At 31.3% G+C, this 20,407-nt stretch overlaps 5 protein-coding genes and 1 long non-coding RNA gene across 6 annotated transcripts; 4 read left to right on the plus strand and 2 right to left on the minus strand.

Moving 5' to 3' along the window:
• The first annotated feature begins 88 nt into the window (after positions 1-88).
• l(2)34Fd (lethal (2) 34Fd) lies at positions 89-2,805 on the plus strand. Its single transcript, XM_014230940.3, has 6 exons — positions 89-288; positions 356-619; positions 692-829; positions 896-1,321; positions 1,386-1,681; positions 1,749-2,805. The coding sequence occupies exons 1-6, from the start codon at positions 223-225 to the stop codon at positions 2,713-2,715; spliced, it is 2,157 nt and encodes a 718-aa protein (XP_014086415.2). The 5' UTR covers positions 89-222; the 3' UTR covers positions 2,716-2,805.
• A 2,317-nt stretch (positions 2,806-5,122) lies between these two features.
• l(2)34Fc (lethal (2) 34Fc) lies at positions 5,123-14,302 on the plus strand. The gene is made up of 3 exons (XM_014231273.3): positions 5,123-5,278; positions 13,599-13,926; positions 14,004-14,302. Exons 2-3 carry the CDS (start codon positions 13,615-13,617, stop codon positions 14,166-14,168), a joined length of 477 nt encoding a protein of 158 aa, XP_014086748.1. The 5' UTR covers positions 5,123-5,278; positions 13,599-13,614; the 3' UTR covers positions 14,169-14,302.
• Positions 13,597-15,063, minus strand: LOC118680397 (uncharacterized). The gene is made up of 2 exons (XR_004975928.2): positions 14,749-15,063; positions 13,597-14,649 (listed from the first exon to the last, which is right to left on the minus strand). It is a non-coding gene; the product is annotated as an uncharacterized lncRNA (long non-coding RNA).
• LOC106614997 (defense protein l(2)34Fc) lies at positions 15,060-15,959 on the plus strand. Its single transcript, XM_014230977.3, has 2 exons — positions 15,060-15,509; positions 15,582-15,959. Exons 1-2 carry the CDS (start codon positions 15,198-15,200, stop codon positions 15,741-15,743), a joined length of 474 nt encoding a protein of 157 aa, XP_014086452.2. The 5' UTR covers positions 15,060-15,197; the 3' UTR covers positions 15,744-15,959.
• On the minus strand, positions 15,927-17,881 carry LOC106614990 (uncharacterized). Its single transcript, XM_014230964.3, has 2 exons — positions 16,818-17,881; positions 15,927-16,733 (listed from the first exon to the last, which is right to left on the minus strand). The coding sequence occupies exons 1-2, from the start codon at positions 17,745-17,747 to the stop codon at positions 16,266-16,268; spliced, it is 1,398 nt and encodes a 465-aa protein (XP_014086439.1). The 5' UTR covers positions 17,748-17,881; the 3' UTR covers positions 15,927-16,265.
• Positions 17,882-18,206: 325 nt separating this feature from the next.
• Positions 18,207-19,918, plus strand: mTTF (mitochondrial transcription termination factor). The gene is made up of 4 exons (XM_014232102.3): positions 18,207-18,781; positions 18,844-19,273; positions 19,371-19,521; positions 19,576-19,918. The coding sequence occupies exons 1-4, from the start codon at positions 18,295-18,297 to the stop codon at positions 19,828-19,830; spliced, it is 1,323 nt and encodes a 440-aa protein (XP_014087577.2). The 5' UTR covers positions 18,207-18,294; the 3' UTR covers positions 19,831-19,918.
• Positions 19,919-20,407: the final 489 nt, after the last annotated feature.

The raw sequence follows: 20,407 nt of genomic DNA on the forward strand, positions 1-20,407 counted from the left end.
TTGTTATTAATCCGTAGTAAAAAACTCAAACATATTGTGAATACTTGAGATTTTTGACAGCTGCTCAATTGCACGTGCAATACTCAAATTGTTTCTCTCTCTGTGTGTTTACATTTTTGCATAGCACAACGCAGCTCGTGCTTTTAAAGCAAATTATTTAAAAATATTTCTTGTTTTTATTGATTAATAGTTGAAATTCGCGCACTAATATAATATGAGAAGATGTTTGTCAACGAAGTGAATGATGTGAAAATATACAACCTAAGCGCTGGCAAATCTGTGCCAGAAGTAAGTGCCAATATTTTTTATAACGTTGATATCCTTGATAATATATATTTTTTTTTTAAATTTTCAGTGGCTTACAGATCGCCGTAAGCGTTCCCAGTTAATGAAAAAAGTCGATTCACGTCGACAAATCGAGCTTATACAGGATTTTGATATGCCAGGAGTTTGTACATCGATACGCATGAGCCCCGATCAGCAGTATATATTAGCTACAGGCACCTATAAGCCACGAGTTAAATGCTTCGAAGTCAGTAATTTATCTATAAAGTTTGAGCGTTGTTTTGATTCAGAGGTGACAACATTTGAGGCTATCGGCGATGATTACAGTAAATTAGTGAGTAAAAATAATGAAGATGAAATACTGCGGAGTAAACAAATTAACATTTGTGTTTTGCTTACCTTATAGGTTTTTTTACAATGTGATCGGTTTGTTGAAATTCATTCTGCCTCCGGCCGACACTACCGTTTGCGTATACCACGCTTTGGACGTGATATGAAATACCACAAACCATCTTGTGATCTCTTCGTTGTGGGAACAACGCGTGTAAGCAATTTAAAAATTATTGTATGTGATTATATATGATATGTTAAATATAACTCTTACTTTTAGGACATTTATCGTTTGAACTTAGAGCGTGGACAATTTTTGCAACCATTTGAAACGGAAGCAAGTTGTAACAATGCTTGTGATATAAATCCTGAACATCAATTACTTATCGTTGGTAGTAAAGAGGGCACGGTAGAAGCATGGGATCCACGCAGCAAAACACGTGTGGGCAATTTGGACGTAGCGATAAAATTGCCAGGCACGAAAACGTTTCCTTCCGTATCCGCTTTGAAATTTAAAAATGGTTTACAAATGGGCGTAGGCACAGCTTCGGGACATGTGTTACTCTACGATATACGTGCACAAGCACCATTGCTGGTTAAAGATCATTTAAATAAAGTGCCGGTGAAACGTATAGCTTTCAATCCGAGTCACCAAACAGTATATTCGCTGGATGATGCCATGCTAAAGTTATGGGATGAAAATACGGTAAGAATACTGTAATATTACTTTAATTTTTGTGATTTATAAATTTAATTTAACCAATTTTAAGGGCAAACAAGTGGCATACATTGAAACATCTACCACTTTTAATGATTTCTGTACTATACCCGAGACAGGAATGTTTTTCCTTGCTCAAGAAGATGTCAAAATGCTAACCTATTATGTGCCATCGATGGGTCCAGCGCCGCGTTGGTGTTCGTTCTTGGATAACCTCACCGAGGAAATAGAATCTGAAGTGGTGGAGAATATGTATGACGACTACCAGTTTATAACACAAAAGGAATTGGATGAACTAGGCTTGGAACACTTGATTGGCAGCAATCTACTAAAGGGCTACATGCACGGGTAAATTTAGATTATTTTTCAAAAGCTATGTAGTTTTAAAAACACGCCATCTGTTAACGTATTTCAGTTACTTCATCGATGCACGTTTGTACAATAAGGCTAAATCGGTGGCTGATCCATTTGCTTTTGAACGCTTCCGCAAAGAGAAAATACGTAAAGAAATCGAAAGTGAACGTAAGTCTCGTTTACAGATCAAAACAACTCTACCAAAAGTCAATCAAGAATTGGCACTTAAGATTATGGACGAACAAGCAAATAAGGCAAAAACAAACAAAACCACAAATCTACTTGCGGATACACGTTTCAAGGCAATGTTCGAAAATCCTGAATTTGCTATTAACAAAGGTGCCGAAGAATACAAATTACTGGCACCGGTTTTGAACCGCTTGGAAAAATCTAAAATCAAGGATATTAAGAAACGTATTGAAGTGGCGCGTGTTACGGAGTTGCATGCTGAAGAGGCGAAACCACATGAGGAAAGTGACAACGATGAAGATTTGTTCGGCTTTGAAAAAAGTGATGATGATAACGAAAAATCTTCTGCCGATGAATCTTCAGATGATGAAGGTATGCGCGATTTTGCGAAGGAAATGAAGAGAGCCTACAAAGATGTGAGAAAGCAACGTGAGGAAGAGATCGAGGCACAGGAAAATGAAGAAGAAGGCGAAGAACACAGTGAAAATGAGCGGAAAATTATAGCAGCTAACGTAAATCGTGCGGAAAAGATTACACAGCGTGGAGGTCACGTCAAAATGACCTCTTTAGAAGACAACAACTTGAAACTTAGCGAAATGCGTACTAAAATCATGAAAATAAGTCTAAAAGATCGTGTGAGATTCAATGAAGCCACCAGCGCTAACGTGACCACGATTGGACGTAATCTAGGCAATCGGCAGATGACGTTCGACTTAAAAAAGAAACCCACGAAAGATGAAAAGAAGCGCGAATATTTAATGAAGAAACATCGGGAAGAAAGGAAAAAGTTTATACGACCTATAAATGCGCTGAAACTTAAAAAAGTAAATTTTAAGTAAAAACTACCATGTACATATATTAATTGTTTACGTTTTGATAATGTAAATTTAACCGTTTTTGTAAATAAAATACTTTTACTTATATAGTGAGAGCAGTAATTTTTTGTTCTTCAGTCTTATGAGCCAATATATTAAGGGAATATAAATTAACATTATGTTAAAACACTTGATTCCGATGGTTCAGCTTTAATGGCAGCTATATGCTTTAGTAGGTCTGATATCGGCTGTTCCGACAAATTACCAGCTACTGGGTCACTCATTTTTTGAGATATCGATCTAAAATTTTGCACGCGGCCTCTTTGCTTTAAGAAGCTACTCATTTACCGTTATAGCACATATCTATCATACAAACTGAACGATTAAAATCAAATCCAAAAGTCGTGGGAGGAGAATATCTAACGCCTTGGGACTATTTTGAACGTTATGCAGAGTGGATAAATCTCAGCAACGGTTGCACCTCAATAGAATATATAATATATATATAGAATAATATATAGTTCTTATGATGATTACAATAGAAAAATCAAGTTAATGATGAACGAAGCACAATTTTGATTTTCGACTTAATGGCGGCTTTCCAAAAAAATCTTTTTTTTTTGTAAAAAGTTGACACTTAGAGTGGCTTAAAAATCGAAATTATATTAAAAAAATTTCAAGTCGGTGCATTCGTTTCGGAGTAATTTTCCTCAGCGACTCCGAAAACAGCGTTTAGAGAAATATGCGTTTAAGAGAAACACTTAGTGTGAAATTGTGAAAAAAAAATGGTTTCTAATTTTTGCATATTTCGATAGTCTATATCTTTGAAAATAACATAATAAAATTTTATATTAAAATTTCAATAATTTTTTGAGTTACAGCCTTCCAAAGTGTAGCCACTCAGTTCAGTCAGCTCTAACAGTTTATCTTTAAACGCGTTTTTCTTGAAACAGCAATTTTCGAATTTGCAGCTTGTTTTTAAAAACGCCGCAACTTTGTCAATTTTTTATTTTTATTTTATTTTTTTGATTGTAGGTCATTATACGGCGATTTACTTGTAGTTTAACGAGATTTTTCTATTTTTTTTGCGCCATCGGAGATCTCGTATAATTCAAAAAATATTTTTTTTCAAAAATTTCACTATGCTTTCTTGAAACGTGTACAAATATACCCCGAAAATTTCAAAACAATCGATACAGTAGTTTGTTTTTTTAATTTTCAAAAATCGACGCTTTTTAGGCTCTCACACTAAGTGTGGCCCTTAAAGCTTTCGGAGCCGAACACACTAAGTTTAAAAGCTTTTTATAAATACGCTCATAACGCCAAAACTATTTGCAGTATCAACTTCAAGATTTCGGAGAATATTCTCAAATATATATATGTACATTCGTTATATAAGCAAAATGATCAAAGCAGTTGGGAGAGTAAACTCGTGTTGTGCTAGTAATCAATATTTCTACAAAGTACGAGTATAAATATCGTCTGAATACGAACTGCTTGTTTTGCCATAATATTTTTGGTGAACATATATTAACTTGTATGCCTACCAATAGGTCTGTTATTTTAATTGTTGTTGTAGTCTAACTATAAGATGATCGCCACCAGATCTAATGAAATCTCATTACAATCACCAGTACTTAATAAAGCTTAATAAAATGCGTTGATCAAAACTGCTAAAAACCAACTTTTCCAAAAAAAAAAAAAAAAAAAAACACACAAATAAAAATAATCGTGGAAAATTGTCATATTCTTATATTAAGCCGTTTTGTTTGATCTATGGAGCAGTCTCTTATGGATGCTCTCCCTTTCGCATTTTGAGCTCTCTTAATTTCATCTAATTAATTAAATTTCACAAATTGTTATTAATTATTAAATTAGCTGCACCTTTTAGGCGCATGCATATTCAAATAACATAATTAAATCTAGTTTTATGCATTTTGCAGAATTTTGACCCGCTTACCAGTGTAATTAATCAATACCGGTCACGCTACCCAAGCTAAAGGCAAAACTTTTTTATTTACACATATAAATGTGTCTGCTTACACATACATGCAAGTCCATATACATGTGCATATGCAGAGTTAAACACAAGTTTACATTAATTCTTTTCTGTTTTTTTTTTTTTTTTTCAAATCACAGCTTAAACAATCGATTGTTTTTATAATTACAATTTTTTCTATTTCGTGTCGGGCGTTTTGGCATACAAATAAAATTATAAAAAACGTATAGCGCTATATGGATGTACATATGTATGTATATGTGCACATGCTTCGCTTCGTAGCGCCGAGTTCATTCGTGGACCAAACGCTGAAAATCCACAAACGACAGTACTTTGTACAAACCGGTGCACATACATACATATGTATGTATGTATATATGTGTGTGTGCTACCAAACGGTTGAACGTTGATACATAACGACGATTTCCGTAGTTTAAATTTTGTTCTGCACAAAACAGCCGTGTGCCGTGCAGTTTTTGTATAAATACGAGTATAGAAAAGAATTTTCAGCTTATTGTCAATTTATCGCTTTGATAGTAAAGTTTACGCCTAGTTTATTTAACTTTCGCACGGTGTATTGTATTGAAGGTACGAAAATTTGAAATTTTAATTATTTGTGTATTGCAGTGCGGTGTCATTTTATTTATTTACTGTTGCACAAGGTCCTTACAGAATTAGTTAAAATTGATTAGTTTTAAGTGAAACAATGCATTTTAGCACATTGTGTTTGAATTGTGCGTGCAAAAATGTATAAAAACAAGAAAAAAATTTAATACCCTTTACAGCTGCATTTATTATAGCATAAAAGGGTATAAAAAGAACTTTATTTAGATTTTGTTCGATCAGTTTGTATAGCAGCTATATGTTATAGTTGTTCGATTTGAACAATATATACGGAAATTGTACCGTTGTCCGTAAAAATAGTTCACGCCGAATTTCGTTAAGATATATTGTCAAATAAAAAAATTTTCCATAGAAGAACTGAATTTTGAACGGTTAGTTTGTATGGCAGCTATAAGCTATAGTGGTCCGATCTGCACAATTTCTTCAAAAATGATTGCGCTGTCGTGAACAAAAATCTGTGCAAAATTTCTTGAAGATATCATGTCAATTAAAAAAGTTTTCAATACAAGCACTTGATTCCGATCGTTCAGTTTATATGACAGCCATATGTTATAGTGGTCCGATATCGGTGGTTCCATCAAATGAGCAGCTTCTTGGAGAGAAAAGGACGTGTGCGAAAGTTCAAATCGATATCTCAAGAACTGAGGGACTAGTGCGCGTATATATAGAGAGACAGACAGACATACATATGTATATGTCTATCAACCAATTTTTCTTAAAAAAAACATTTGAAAAAATGTAGTAAAATTTTAATTAAAAATTGCTTGAAAATATAATTTTTCGAATAAAATTGCTTTAGTACATAGTTTAAGCGATTAAGTGGCAGCTTCCTGAGAATATCGATAAATAAATCACTCATTTCAAACACACTCAAGCATTTTGTATAATTATACATTGTATTTTATATATTTTCATGAGGTAATTTTATCAGCACGAACACATACTAAAAGATTGCTTATATTAAGTTCGAAAATATATCACAATTTATAAAAAAAAGTTTTAATATTTTAGTTTATTTGTTCAAAAGATTTACCACACAACGCATGGAAATCACGATCATCCAATCTGTGCATCTGTGTACAAAAAATTAGTAAATAATGAGTTTCAAAACAAAAACAAATTTTGTAATTGTACTGTATGTATGTATATCGTTTCGATTATGTTCTTTAAAAAAAATACCTTTTCTTAACTATTTTCATGAGCTTTCGGTTAATTCAGAAATTTCGGTTTTTGATTTTTTAAATTTGTTTTTATACTAATACATATATATTTAATGTTCTTTTAAATTAAATTAATTAATTACATTTTTTTTGTTAATTTTTTCAAAATATTTTTTATATATTTAAAAATTTTTTTTTTGATTTATGCTTGTATGTATATTATGCATATATGTATATATATATATTTTTTAATTTTTATTATATTTTTTAAATTTGCTTTGCACACCAATCTTCCACACATGACATTTGAATTTAATTTGCGATATTATTTTTTTTTATTACTAAATTTTTTTTTAAATTTTAATTTTTTTTTTGTCTCAATTTTTTAAAAATATTTTTTATATATTTTTTGCTCAATTTTGTTATATGTGTATTTATATATGTACATAGTATATCCTGCCGAGAATTGCCATGATAGTAGCGTTCCCTAAACTATTTGCGGAATATTTATGTAGCTTTTACTATAACAACAACATAAAACACTTTCTTGAAGAAGGTACTTGACTGTGGTTCGAATCGTCTTTTAATTTGAGATAATTTAAAAGAAAAACTTTTCATTATAAATTTAATAAATTTTCGACTTTTCTAAACAAATACCTATAATCTCTCTCACTCTCTCCATCTCTTTGACTGCGTTATTATTTTAAACTGTAAAACACATACATTCAGATCATGAAATGTTTCTAGAATATTTTAGTAATGTTTGTTCTAAACAAGCGAGCTCAAATATACTGACAAATTAATGCTCACATAACCTCATTTTTGTACCCACATATTAAACCGTATTAAAAAATATTTTTTGTACTAATATTTCAATACTGGTTTTCTGCTTTGGCCTTTAAAATGCCAATAGACAATTTTTAAGCCAAGCACTTTTAAAACCATAACTCAAGCTGAAATATACATGCACAGACTTTATTTGTCTCTACGTATTAGTTCTTGAATTGCTTGCACAAAAAAATTTTCCACAAAAAACGTTATTTTTATAAGCAATTCGCTGGTTATTTATGTGTTTTGTGCCGCTGGTTGCTGCAGTAGCGCAAACAAGTCACCATATTTTATGATTTCACTAGAAACTTTGATAAAAAAAACATAAATTGTGTGTTTAAGTTGTTTTATGCTTGTACGCGTTCATAAACAGCGGTAAATATAAATAATACACATACAAATGTGCTTGTACGAGTATGTGTGTGTGTATATGCTTTGAGGCAGCGCCCCCAACATCTCGTGCACATTTTCGCTTATACTCGATTTATCACTAATAGTTCTTTTCTATAGCTCGATCTATGTGAAAAAATAAAAAAATGTACATGCTTTGTATGCGCGAAGTTTGCTGCTTAAGTCTTTTGTTTGTTGTAGACAAGGCCAGTGTTAAATGCTGATTTCTGTTTTATAATCTGTAGGAATGGTGTTGAAAAAGAATTAATGTATTTTCAATGTTTAGTTGTTAAATAGTATTTTTATTATTTATGCATGCGTATAGGTGTTTGTATGTGTGTAGGTGTGCAATAAATTATAAGTTACGGTGACATGCAGCTCGGTTGACATGATGTTGGAATGGAAATATATTTCTTTTCCTCTAAACATATTGACACTTAGCCGATGCACACATATTTAAATATAGGTACATACATGTACATATATATGTTTGTGTGAGCGTTTAAGTTTGAAACAAGCAGAAATGTTGCCGCAGACATTGTGTCATTATCAAAGTGTTGTTGAAGCTAATCAGCGATAGCCTTGTGCATGTACATTTAATTACGCGCTGTTGATGAGAATAAAATAGCTAATTGTCGCCCGCTTTTTATTAACAGCATAATTGTAGGCTAGTTATAAAATTAATTAATTGATAGAAAAAATGCGTTATTAAATGAAATAAATTTAAAATAAAATAAAATAAAAATATAAAAACCTTTCAAAAAGTTAAATATTAACAAAATAAAATAAAATAATATTTAAAATTTTTAATTTATTTAAATATATTTTTTAATTACATTTTTAATTTTTGTTAAATAAGTTAATTTAGAAATATAAATAAACAAAAAAGTTTATCATAAAATAAAACCAATACTAACTTGATATTAACGAATTAAAATTATTATTTTATAATTTAAAATTATTTTCAAATAAAATTATGTTAGCTAAAAGAAATTGCGAATAATTTAAAACTAATATTGAATTAATAGTAAAACTTTCAAATTCTTATTTTTTAACTATATTAACTTTTTTAATTACAATTTAATTTTTGATTATTTCTAGATTAATAAAATTAAGATTTATAAAATTAAGTCTCATAATAAATTAAAATTTTTAAATATTTCAAGTTATTATTTTTTAAATAAATTAATATTTTTAAATTATCATTTAAATTATTAATTAATTTTTGATTATTTGTTGATTAATAAAATTAAGGTTAATATTTAATTAATATTAAATATTTAAAATTCTTAGTTTTTAATTAAATTAATTTTTCTAAATTGTAATTTAATTTTTGAATGTTTGTAAAATTAAGGCTTATATTAAATTAGTATTAAATATTTCAAATTCTTTTTTTTTTATTAAATACTTTTTTAAAATTATAATTTAATTTTTGGTTATTTGTAGATTAATAAAATTAAGGCTAATATTAAATTAGTATTTCAAATTCTTTTTTTTAATTAAATAAATTGTTCTTCAATTAAAATTTTATTATTTTATTATTTATTTGTAGATTAATAAAACTAAGATTAATATTAAATTGATATTAAATATCTCAAATACTTTTTTTTAAATTAAATTAATTTCTTCAGTTATAATTTAATTTTAAATGTTTTTAATGTTTTAATGCTAAATGAAAAAAAACTAAAAATTAAATAAATACTAATTTGATATTAATTAAATACAATTAATTAGAATGATTTCAAAAATTAAACAAATGCTATTATCTGAATTAAAAAACAAAAACAAGAAAAAACGTTACACCCTTTACAAATAAAAAAGTTTTGCACACAAGAACTTGATTTTCATTGTTTAGTTTGTATGACAGCTGTAAGCTACTATGGTCCGATATCGGCGGGTCCAACAAATGAGCAGTTTACTTAAGAGAAAAGGAAGTGTGCAAAATTTCATATCGTTATCTCAAAAATTAAGGTTGTTTTAGTATTGGTATAGCTATAAAACCTACATACATTCAGTTCCCGTGTTTTAAAATAATTATTTTTTACTTTGTAGTAAATTTTCAAATTTTCTGCTGACTAATTAAATGTTTCGCTTTCTCATTATAAAGCGTGTTCCAACATGTAGCACATTTGTAATTGTTTGCAATAAACTTTTTTTCTCACTTTCGTGGCAAAATGTGCTAAGTTTAGCATTTTTGAAACCAAATCGGCAAGTCGTAAGTGAGAATCCTTCTGGAATTTCCAAATATTTCTATGAATTAAATGCGGAAAATCTCTGATTAACTTGTTTTAACAAATAATGTCAATGACTGTTTACGCCCGCAAACAGAAAATATAGCAAAGCTGCGGAACCATTCGCAATATTGGAGAGAACATTTGTGGAGAGCTTTTTTTTTGACTCAAAATTTATCATGCACAAATTTTTGAAAATGTTATTTATTATACAACATATGTCGTATTACCTGCTCACTAAAACGTGTTTTGGTTGTCACATATTCTTTTAGCTAAGATTTTCAGGTCACATGCTTGGAGTATAGTCTACAATGCATTACTTTTTTATAACGCTCTACCAGGGTTACAAATAATGCATTAAAAAAATAGTTACATTTAAATCAAAATTAATTTTTTTTTATTTTGTAATACCGAAAAATTATTAAACCCAAATTTATATTAAAAATTAAAAAAATAAAAAAAATTTTTTCGCGCCTGCGTACTTTTACCATTTTAAACTAGACCTTGCACTTATCACATACGATACTCTAGAACATTGGTCGACAAATTTACACTTTCAAACGATTTATATTTTATCAATTTTTAATACTGATTTTGGAATTAAAAACTAAATTTTCAATTGGAATTAAAAATGTAAAATAATTAAAATTTAAAATAATTTTTAATTCAAAATTTGTTTATATAAAAATTCGTTACTCTACACACTTGCAAGATAAGTAACGGAATTAATTTTCTAGACATCATTTTGCAACACCCTATATAAATACATGAAACAGTTAATTTAGAACTTATTTACCTCTAACTCCTGCGTATTAATATTAGCTTGTCATTACAACAACTGTAAAAGTGAAAGTCATTGCAGCTCATTAAGCGAATATCTACAACATTATTATTACTTTTTTTGCTTACAGCCATAAATAGTTGGCAACCTTTGTAATTTCTTCCTCATTGCGTTGTATAAATTACTCAGAATGCTAGTGTTGTTGTTATCGCACGAATATAACAGTATGTAATCAAAATTTAATTAAAGCAATCACAGAACGTTAAGCAACCATGTAAAATTTACGACACCACTTAATTTTTGCAAATCAAATTAAATGTTTGTTCTCTTGTTACAATTTAACGAACTACAACAAAAATGTATAACAGTTGTCAACACTTAAGCGAACACGCTTTGAACAGTAATGTCATTACGCTATTGCCACAGACTAATTTCAATAAAGTATATACATATCTACATACATACAGACACATAAAAATCACATGCAATTTATATTGAACGGTAATTAACAAGAGAAGTAATTGAAATAAAAAACGCTACTCAATTTTTAACCGGATTTGTCATCAAGAGCTATTAATGCCATCTGTTATGCAACTGGTTAAAAATTAAAATTTTAAACAGCGTACAATAAACCAAAAAAAAACGATAACTCGAATAAAAGACGAGATGCATGTAAATTATTGTATAAGCAATGGTAGGGATTGTGATAAAAAATTGAGCATGACTTAAAACGCAATTAAAAAGAAAAAATATTAAAGCTTTTAAATTTAGCTTAAATTGGCATTAAAAAATTTAAAATATCTTCAAAAAGTCTTGTGTTTGCGGACTTATAGCAAAACAAAAATAGGTTTAATATACTACGCATAACACACATACAACATAACCTAAATGTTTACTTTCATGCAATTCAGATTAAATTTGTTTTTTATTTTTTTATTTATTTTTTATATTCAGAATTATTTTTAATGAGTTTAGTTAAATTTTTTCGGCAAAATTCGTAAAGTCATTTTTCTAGTATTTGTGATTGCCAATTTGCAACAACACCTAACGTTGCAAAAATAATTTTTTGCATTGTACAATAATTTATTTATTTAAGACAAATTAAAGTATCTTTGTTCAAAGTTTAGAATATCTTGCTGCAAAAATAAAAAATTAAATAAAAATCCAGAAAAAATCGTCCATCTAACTGGTTAACTGGTTTTCATACATATACATATATTAATATTTTTATACTAAGCCAAGGTCTCTTGGACAACTACCTAAATTAACCAAATCTGTTTACATGCGCTAGCTACCCAGTTGGAAATGGCTACGCTATGAACGTTGCATACATACATCTTTCATATTAGTATCATAATCATTGAAGTGATTTTGATAGAGAACATGAATTTCGTAGAAGAATTTGGCACCAAAGGGTTTAATCAGATATTTAAAATTTGCGGTTATGTTAATTTTCTCTTATTAGAGAGTTTTAGTGTTAATGTAACAAATGTTAAAACAAGATTTGTGTAGTGTACTACAATATTTCCTAGTGATTTCTTATTGTTTATAAAAACTAAGGAAATGGGAAGGAATAGCTATGAGAGACGTATGGAAAACTAAAGTTTTACAGATACTTCTGACCACTTTATCGACTACCTAGCGGGGATAATATTATTAACGAGTTTTTTTTAAATTATTTTTGAAGTTAAATTTTAATTAATATATAATAAAAATAAAATAAAAGTTAATTTACAGAATTTAATGTTGTTAATTATCGGTGATTCATTTTGAAAATAATTATATTTGCCTGATGCCGTAGTCGGTCTCCAGGATGACCGCCGAAAAATAGTGTCTGACGGTGACGAGGATTAAACTTGAAATTATCTCAAATCCGAAAACCAAAAACAAATTTATGATTACAATAGTTGAATACCGGTAAGGATCGAAAAACTAACCAAAATTCAGATTTTTGCCAAATGGCGGCTTGCCAAAAGCAAGTCGGTTTTTGTGAGAAAATTAACATTTCAGTGTGGTTGCCTTCAGTCGTTTCGAAGAAATTTTTCTTAGCGACGCTGAAAACAGCTTTTTGTTAAAAAGTTGTTTAAGGTTTTGGGAGTCGATTACACTAAGTTAAAAATTTCTAACAAATATGCGACTTCAAATTTTCGGAGAATATTCTCAAGTATATGCATATTTGATATATACAAAAAAAAGGGAGTTTTCGCAGTTGTTACGTTATATTGGCTGTATAATGAGCAGGTAAAGTCTAATTCCGGTTTTTAGCATTGCCTTCTCTCTCTTTTAATAATCAATGACATACATACAATAGGAATGTTATTTTGTACAAATCAAATTTGTAGACAGTTGTCATTGTGCTTAATATTTCCAGTAGGTACACTTTTTTAATACACACGTATGTACTTTTTACGATACATGCATGCATGTAAACAAATAAGTAAGTGTGAGTAAGTTTGCATTTACTTGTACATTTAATTTACGGTTTTGCATGGAAAATGTTTTTATGATAAACGTGTTGCATATATTATATTTGCATACCATAATGTTTTTGTTTTTTTTTACATTTTATTGTGTTTTTTTTTTTGTTTTGCAAAATGTGGTCGCCTTAATTACGGGCGCTAATTGACGTTTGCCGTAAGTAATGGGTGCTGGTGGACCAAAGTTAAGTAACAGCTAATAAATATTAATGAATATATACACACAGAAATACATACATACAAACCTACATAGCAGTCATATAAAAAGAAGTAACAACTGTAAACCGTCGCATATTAGCTGCATAAATTTATTGCAAAACAGCAAATAACTTCTAATGACATACAAAACTTTATTTTTTATTTATAAGTAATTCATTTATGTACATAAATTACACTCTAACTAATTTTTTCTCACAGCTTAACACCTGTCAATATGTTTCGCTTGCTGCTACTTACCGCCTGCTTGGCCGTGCCCGCCTACAGCTACTCAGCTGGTGCGCCCACAAACATCTGCTCTAACGGTTTAACTCCCGAACATGGTGTCGATGGCCAGACCTCGCCGGTGCCATATAGCTTCTCGGGCGACAGCAAGGCACAGAATGGCAAAGTTTCACTCACGCTCGGCGGTTCGAATGGTTTCTTGGGCTTCGTAGTGCAGGCGCGTGATGCCAACGATAAGCCAGTGGGTAAATTCAAGGTGGTCGAGGGCACTAAATCCCAAACGTTGACTTGCGGCAATGCTGATGTGAGTGCAAACACCAAAAGCTTTGTGATGTGCTCAAATTTTTATTTAATTTATTAATTTTATTTTTATTATTGCAGGACACACTCACCCACAAGAAGATTTCGCATGACAGTCCCATTAAGAGCGTAGCTTTCGATTGGGATCCAACCGGTTATAAGGGTAAAGTGAAATTTGTTGCCACAGTTGCTCAAGACGGTGGCACCTATTGGATCCGTAAGGTGCTCAAGGAGGTCGAAGTTTAAATTTTATAAATTGAATGTATTTTTTTTTGTTTAGAAACTTAATTCGTTTTTACAAATTTATATGAAATCTAAAATACCATTTGTAGGAATTGAAGATGTGAAATAAAACTGTAAAGTATTTTTGTGTGATAGAAGTCTTTTGTGTGTTGTTACTATTTTAAGTGAAGGTTCATCGGTTTTTCTTTTAAGCAAATATTGCTCTGTAACTATTATTGTTCCGATTTTACCATCGTTCAGTTTCGTCAGTTCTTAAAAAGTTTGGTTAGATCTATGCGATCAGGATATCTCCGTATTTTTTTGTTGTTGTAAAATATTCTTCACAATTTTTAGTAAAGCTGACGAGTTGATAGTTTTGCGTTGGATAAAAATCCGGGTTTCCTCCGGCTAGATAGACCCTACTGTCATAGGAATTGGGAGATCGGAGATGTTTACATAGCAACGTCCAAGCTATACCACAATAGCGAGGAATATTTGGGAATGGCTATTTATACATTTTTTAAAGAATAAACATACATCAATAAGATAACGAATAAAATCATTGAAATACTTTTGATCTTATGTTGGAAGTTAAATAACTCACAGAGAACTAAAATGATTTCTGCCATTGGTTGAAATTTTCCAGAAATTGGGTTCTATACGATTACTATCTGGATAAACCATATCAACTTAGTAAGTATAGTAGGGCCATTGCGGATGAAGCTTTGTCAGCACAAGTTTTATTCCACGTTATAACTAAGAATATGCATAACTAAAAGAAACCGAAATTATACAAAATTAAATTTTTGTTGTCAATCATAAAAATAATATTTTGTTTTTTTATTAGAAAACAATATGCTGGCACTATAGACATCACGGCATCCACTTCAAAACAAAGTCAATGCTTCAAAAAAAAATATTTTTTTTCGTATACATACAAAAAGTCATTCACTTTTTATCTAAATTAAAAAATTTTGCCAAATTTTGATTAGCAAAAAAATTTTAGTAAATCCTTTAAATTTCTTAATATTAAAAAATTAAAACTTATAAAAAATGTTTCGCGTGCTTTTGATTGCATTCTGCTTAGCAATTCCCACTTTTTGTTTGGCATCAACAGTTCTGCCACCGGACTTCTGCAATTATGCAAATGTCGAACAACATCAAGTTCCACCGGCGCAAACATTGTCTAAAGCCGAAGACAACAGCAATGCAAATGAGGAGAAATTTCAGCTGCGTTTAAGCGGTGGCAATGGCGGCTTTTCAGGTTTTGCGATACAAGCACAAGATCCCAGTGGTGTGCCAGTGGGCAGATTTCAAATTATCGATGAACATAATTCGAAAACTATGGCGTGCAAGAATTTGGATGTGAGTGCCAGTACATAAATATAATATATTATTTATATAGAATATATAGATTTATGATTTCCCATTGTGCAGGATACGATCTTGCATGCGGAAACTCAAGAGGAGGGCCCGCTCAAGAGTGTTGACTTCTCTTGGATACCTGCTGGTTATCAAGGCACTGTGTGTTTTGTTGCTACCTTGGCAAAGGAAGGCGGCCAGTGGGTGCGTCGAACACTTAAAGAGATTAACGTGTAAATGCAATAAGTACGTGTAATGAAAAATATTTTATACTTAGCAATAAGTTTGTTTAACTACAATTATGAACTTTCACATATCTGGAAACTGTTAAGCGATCTTTATGCCACTCAAAACTTGAGTATCATCAATATTCAGGTTATAATTACCATTAAGCCCACGCAACAGAAATTTACAATAAAATATTTTGAGATACGTAAACTTTATTACCCAAAATTAACATAAACATTTCTTTAGCTCCTTGCACAAACATATAGATGAAAAAAACACAAAATATATTTTTCAAAGAATCGTCACAAATCTAACATCTGGTAGTTCGTATATATATTACTACTATGTGCTTAATGTATAATTAAATTCGCAGTCTTTTATTATAATTACTTAACAGCTAATATATATTTATGCATGCTTAACATAGTAAATATTATAAATGCAATACAGGCATAGTGTTTAGGTAAAATAAAATTCATACAAAATCGCATGTGTTATGTATACTTAATGCATATCAGCTGCAGCAGACTTCTACTTCATGGGATGCGCTGTAAACCCTTGAATATATCCATTTCGATAGAATATGTCATCATCATTTTCGCGCTGCCAGTTACGTAATGGACGGATATCGCGATAAGGATTCACCTGCACATCAAATATCCGTTCTATACGCGTCTCTATGCCATTCGTTAAAGCTATACGTTGCACAGCGCCAAAATCCAAATCCGCTTCCACGCGTGTTAATGAGGTAAATATGATTGGTAAATTATGGCTTTTTATCAATTGTAAAATACCACTGGACCATGTATCCTTGCTTGCACAGGAATCACCTGGAACACCTAGGAGGCTTTGCTCTTTTTGTTCTTCAATGGTCTCTGGAGCATGCTCAGAGAAACCACAATTGAAGATACAAAATATTGAAGGTTTTGTAGATTTCGTTTTGGCAAAATCTTGATAAAGCATGCGATAGCTCAGATATAACACAGTGCGGTCAGCACCCTGTAGGAATATGTTCGAAATTGATTATATCAGTATTAAATATTTAATTGAATTGTAAAATAGTAAATAAAAAACTGTACTGACCTTATAATGAAAAGTGCATTCGCGTTTAGCGGCGCCCAAAACATCAGGACCAATAAAAAACAGTTCTAATCTGGTAAAGTTTGGATATTGTAGGAAAAACCACTTTGTATGTATTTGAAGAAACCAAAAGTCTTGTTCCACTGTAGCGCCCAAGATGAAAATTACAAATTTTTTGGCATTATTTGTATCCACATCAATGAATTCGAGTGCGAACAAAATGGTGCCAATACAACTAAAGTCCCCCACAGCAGAGAACGTTTGGTAGTTTTCCATTGATGTAGTCGGCTTTGCCGGCAGCTTTTTTGAAAATACACATTCAATTGCGCCAGTTATATCGGTTTTCAATATATCAGGCACACGTTTACTCAATTCTCCCAACAGTGTGTCGGGATAAATCCGTGCTTGCACTTTATATGGGCAGTAATATATTTGAAGTTGATTACAACGTTTTTTATGACGTTCACGATCCTCAGCGCCATGTTGGGAGGAACAATAGGAAGTACCAAAACAGCGAGTACAACTACGCAATCCTTCAAAACTGTAACAAACTTCACAATGTGCTGGGAAAGAAGTTAGTTCTTCTTCATGGAATTCCAACTTTCGTTTCAGCATTGTCTTCAGTAAATATTTCACTTGTAGTATAGCTCGTTCCATGGTAAATATATTGTGAGGTTGGCCACTTAGTAGGAACGGGTGCTTTATTTTATAGGTATTCATAATTTTCCTAATGCAACGGCAGAATTCACGGTGCAGTGGCCAATCGAGACGTTGATGTTGTTGACTACAATATAGTACCAGTTGGCAGCCGCTGCATTTCTGTAACCTTGTTGTCAATGGTTTCTTCGAAGGCAAGGCTCCCCTAACTTGTTTGTCCAATTCGATTAGAAGACAAACATTGCAGCAGCGGTTGGAACACATGTCATAAGACATTTTAGCATATGTTATCAATTAAATAATAATAATAATAAAAAAATATTAATTAGTTTTAAGTGATTTTCCAGAAAGGTGTTATTTTTGTTGAAAAACGCAATTATAGTTAAATGGAACAGTTAAGCAGCTGTACACTAAAACAAAAACAAAAATCACATGCGATTTGATTTGAATCAAAACTCAAATTAATAGCTGTACTCCATACTATCGATATTTTTATACTTTTTAATCGAATACCTAGCAGAGGCACAAAATCAAATTCCTGCAATGTTGGATTATAATTAAACAATTTATAGTACTTAATAACGGCGATAATACAGTTCAGAAAAATTTATTTTATTATGATAACAATTTTATCTCTTATTTTGGCATATAATTAATAAAATTCGATAATTAAAAAATCGTCTGGCTTCGTCACAAAAGTAGTTGGCAATGCCATGATTTCACAGCTGACTTTACAGCTGTGTTAAATTCCTTTGGAAAGAAACGTTATTCTCTAAGTGATTATATTTTTTAAGTGATATAAAAGCTTGTGAAACTCAAAAATATGTTCAGCCAAGTGCTGAGAAATTTTCATCGTATTTTAGTGCTTCAAACACCGAGATCTACGTATATTACTAACACTTCATTTCCCTGTGTTTGTCGTAAATTCGGAATATACCCCGCTAATCATGTATCGTTGAGTAGTGTTACGCGCCTTCATGACAACTGGGAATCTTCTGTAGAAAAAACAAACCCTACCGATTCGTCATTTACCCCTGCCGCAAGTCAGGTGGATTCGCGTGAAAATGAAAGCGAATATATTGTACAATATTGCATAGAGCACGAGAAACCGCTACGCCATGTTCTTGTTGAAGCTCTACGTACGCGCTACCGGCTTTCTGATAAAGACGTCGATCATATTATGAGAGATGAAGTGGTCAAAAAAACTTTCCATAAACGTTCCCTCGTGCGCTCATTAGAGTTGCTTTGTCTGGAAGGTGTAACTAAAGAAAGCTTCTTAAGCTATCCATGGATATTAACGCTAGACAAAGGTATGCACATACAAAAGTTATAGGTTTATTTTTGAAGAATGCTTAGTGAAATTTCTTCTTAGTGCGTTTGCAAGAAAAATTAAATCTTATACACACTCTTCCGGTACGTGATATTAACCACTTTGTGCCCTTTCTGCGTTTGACTTTACCGCGTCTACGTAAGCTGGTATCCATTATGAATTGGGAGTCCAAAGTTATACCACAAGGAAATCGTGTCTATTACATCAGCGAACTACTAAAAACAGATCCAAAGCTAGTCACGAAGTATTCATCAAAACGTTTGTTTATCTTGGAAATGCCTTTTGAGATGTTAGAGCAGAATCTGCAGCATATGATAAACTACAATGTGTCACCAATAAATATTTTAAGAGATCTTTGGGCTTTTCGATATACGCCAAAATCTGTGGAATTGCGCTTGGAACGTGCAAAACGTGCTAAGAAGGATAAAATTATGCCATGGATGGTACGTTGTCCAGAACCTATATTGCAAAGGTAAGTGTGAACTATTAAATATTAACGGTACTTTTATGCTTAAAACGTGTTCCGTTCGGTTGAAATTAATATGCGTCACGATTCGAATGAGTAACAGATCATTTAAGCTTACTTTGGACGAATTAGCTGTGTTAGGTGACAAAAAAAATGTAGTGGAATATGTAGCGGAACGTTTGGAATTCGATTTCGATACTACAAGATGTATAATGGAAAGACATTCAGCTGTTATGCGTGTGCGCGTAACAAAGGTAACCAATCAATAATTAATAAATATTCAGTATATGATCTATTTTATTTTGCAGATAAAAGAAGTACTGGACTATTTGCTGAACGAAGCTGGGTTTACGCGCCATGAAATCGCTAATGTACCACGAATTCTATGTCACGGCTTAGAAACAACTAAGCAACGTATAGAAGAGCTTAAATCGTACGGTTGTCGTCCCACAAGCTTAGTTATTGTGTGTCGCAGCAAACGTGAATACGAAAAATTTGTAAAATCCTGGCTGCAAACGGATTTAAAAATGAAAAAATACAAGGAAAAAAAATCAAACAAATGAGACACAAACATAGTTTATAAGTATTGTATTTTTGATTGATGTTTTACTGTGTAAGTTTTGAAAATATATTATAATTTTTGGAAACAAAGAGGTGGTTTTATTACCCGTATGATATTTTAGTTAAATCATATAAGGTGTTAGTGACAGTACAAGAACAATTATTCAACAAAAGCAAATAAATTAGTTTGGCATTGAAAATCGTGAAACAGTTGTAACAAATTATTCGCGTCGGTATTTTGTTTCTAAAATTTTTTATACCCTGAACAAGGTATATTAAGTTTACCACCAAGTTTGTAACACTCAGAAGGAAAAGGCGGTCCAGTCGATTAAGCCATGTCCGTCGTTCTGATATACGTGAACTAGTTTCTCAGCTTTTGAGATATCGATCTGAAAATTTGGACACGCTCTTTTCTGTCCAATAAGCTGCTCATTTTTCGGAATCGCCGATATCGGACTACTATAAAATATATGTAGCTGCCATACAAACTGAACGATCGAAATCAAGTTCTTGTATGGGAAACATTCTTATTTAAGAAGATATCTTCATTAAATTTTGTCCAAGACAACGCTACAGTTT

The sequence above is a fragment of the Bactrocera oleae genome, chromosome 3 (genome assembly GCF_042242935.1).
Source record: "Bactrocera oleae isolate idBacOlea1 chromosome 3, idBacOlea1, whole genome shotgun sequence".
NCBI lineage: Eukaryota > Metazoa > Arthropoda > Insecta > Diptera > Tephritidae > Bactrocera > Bactrocera oleae.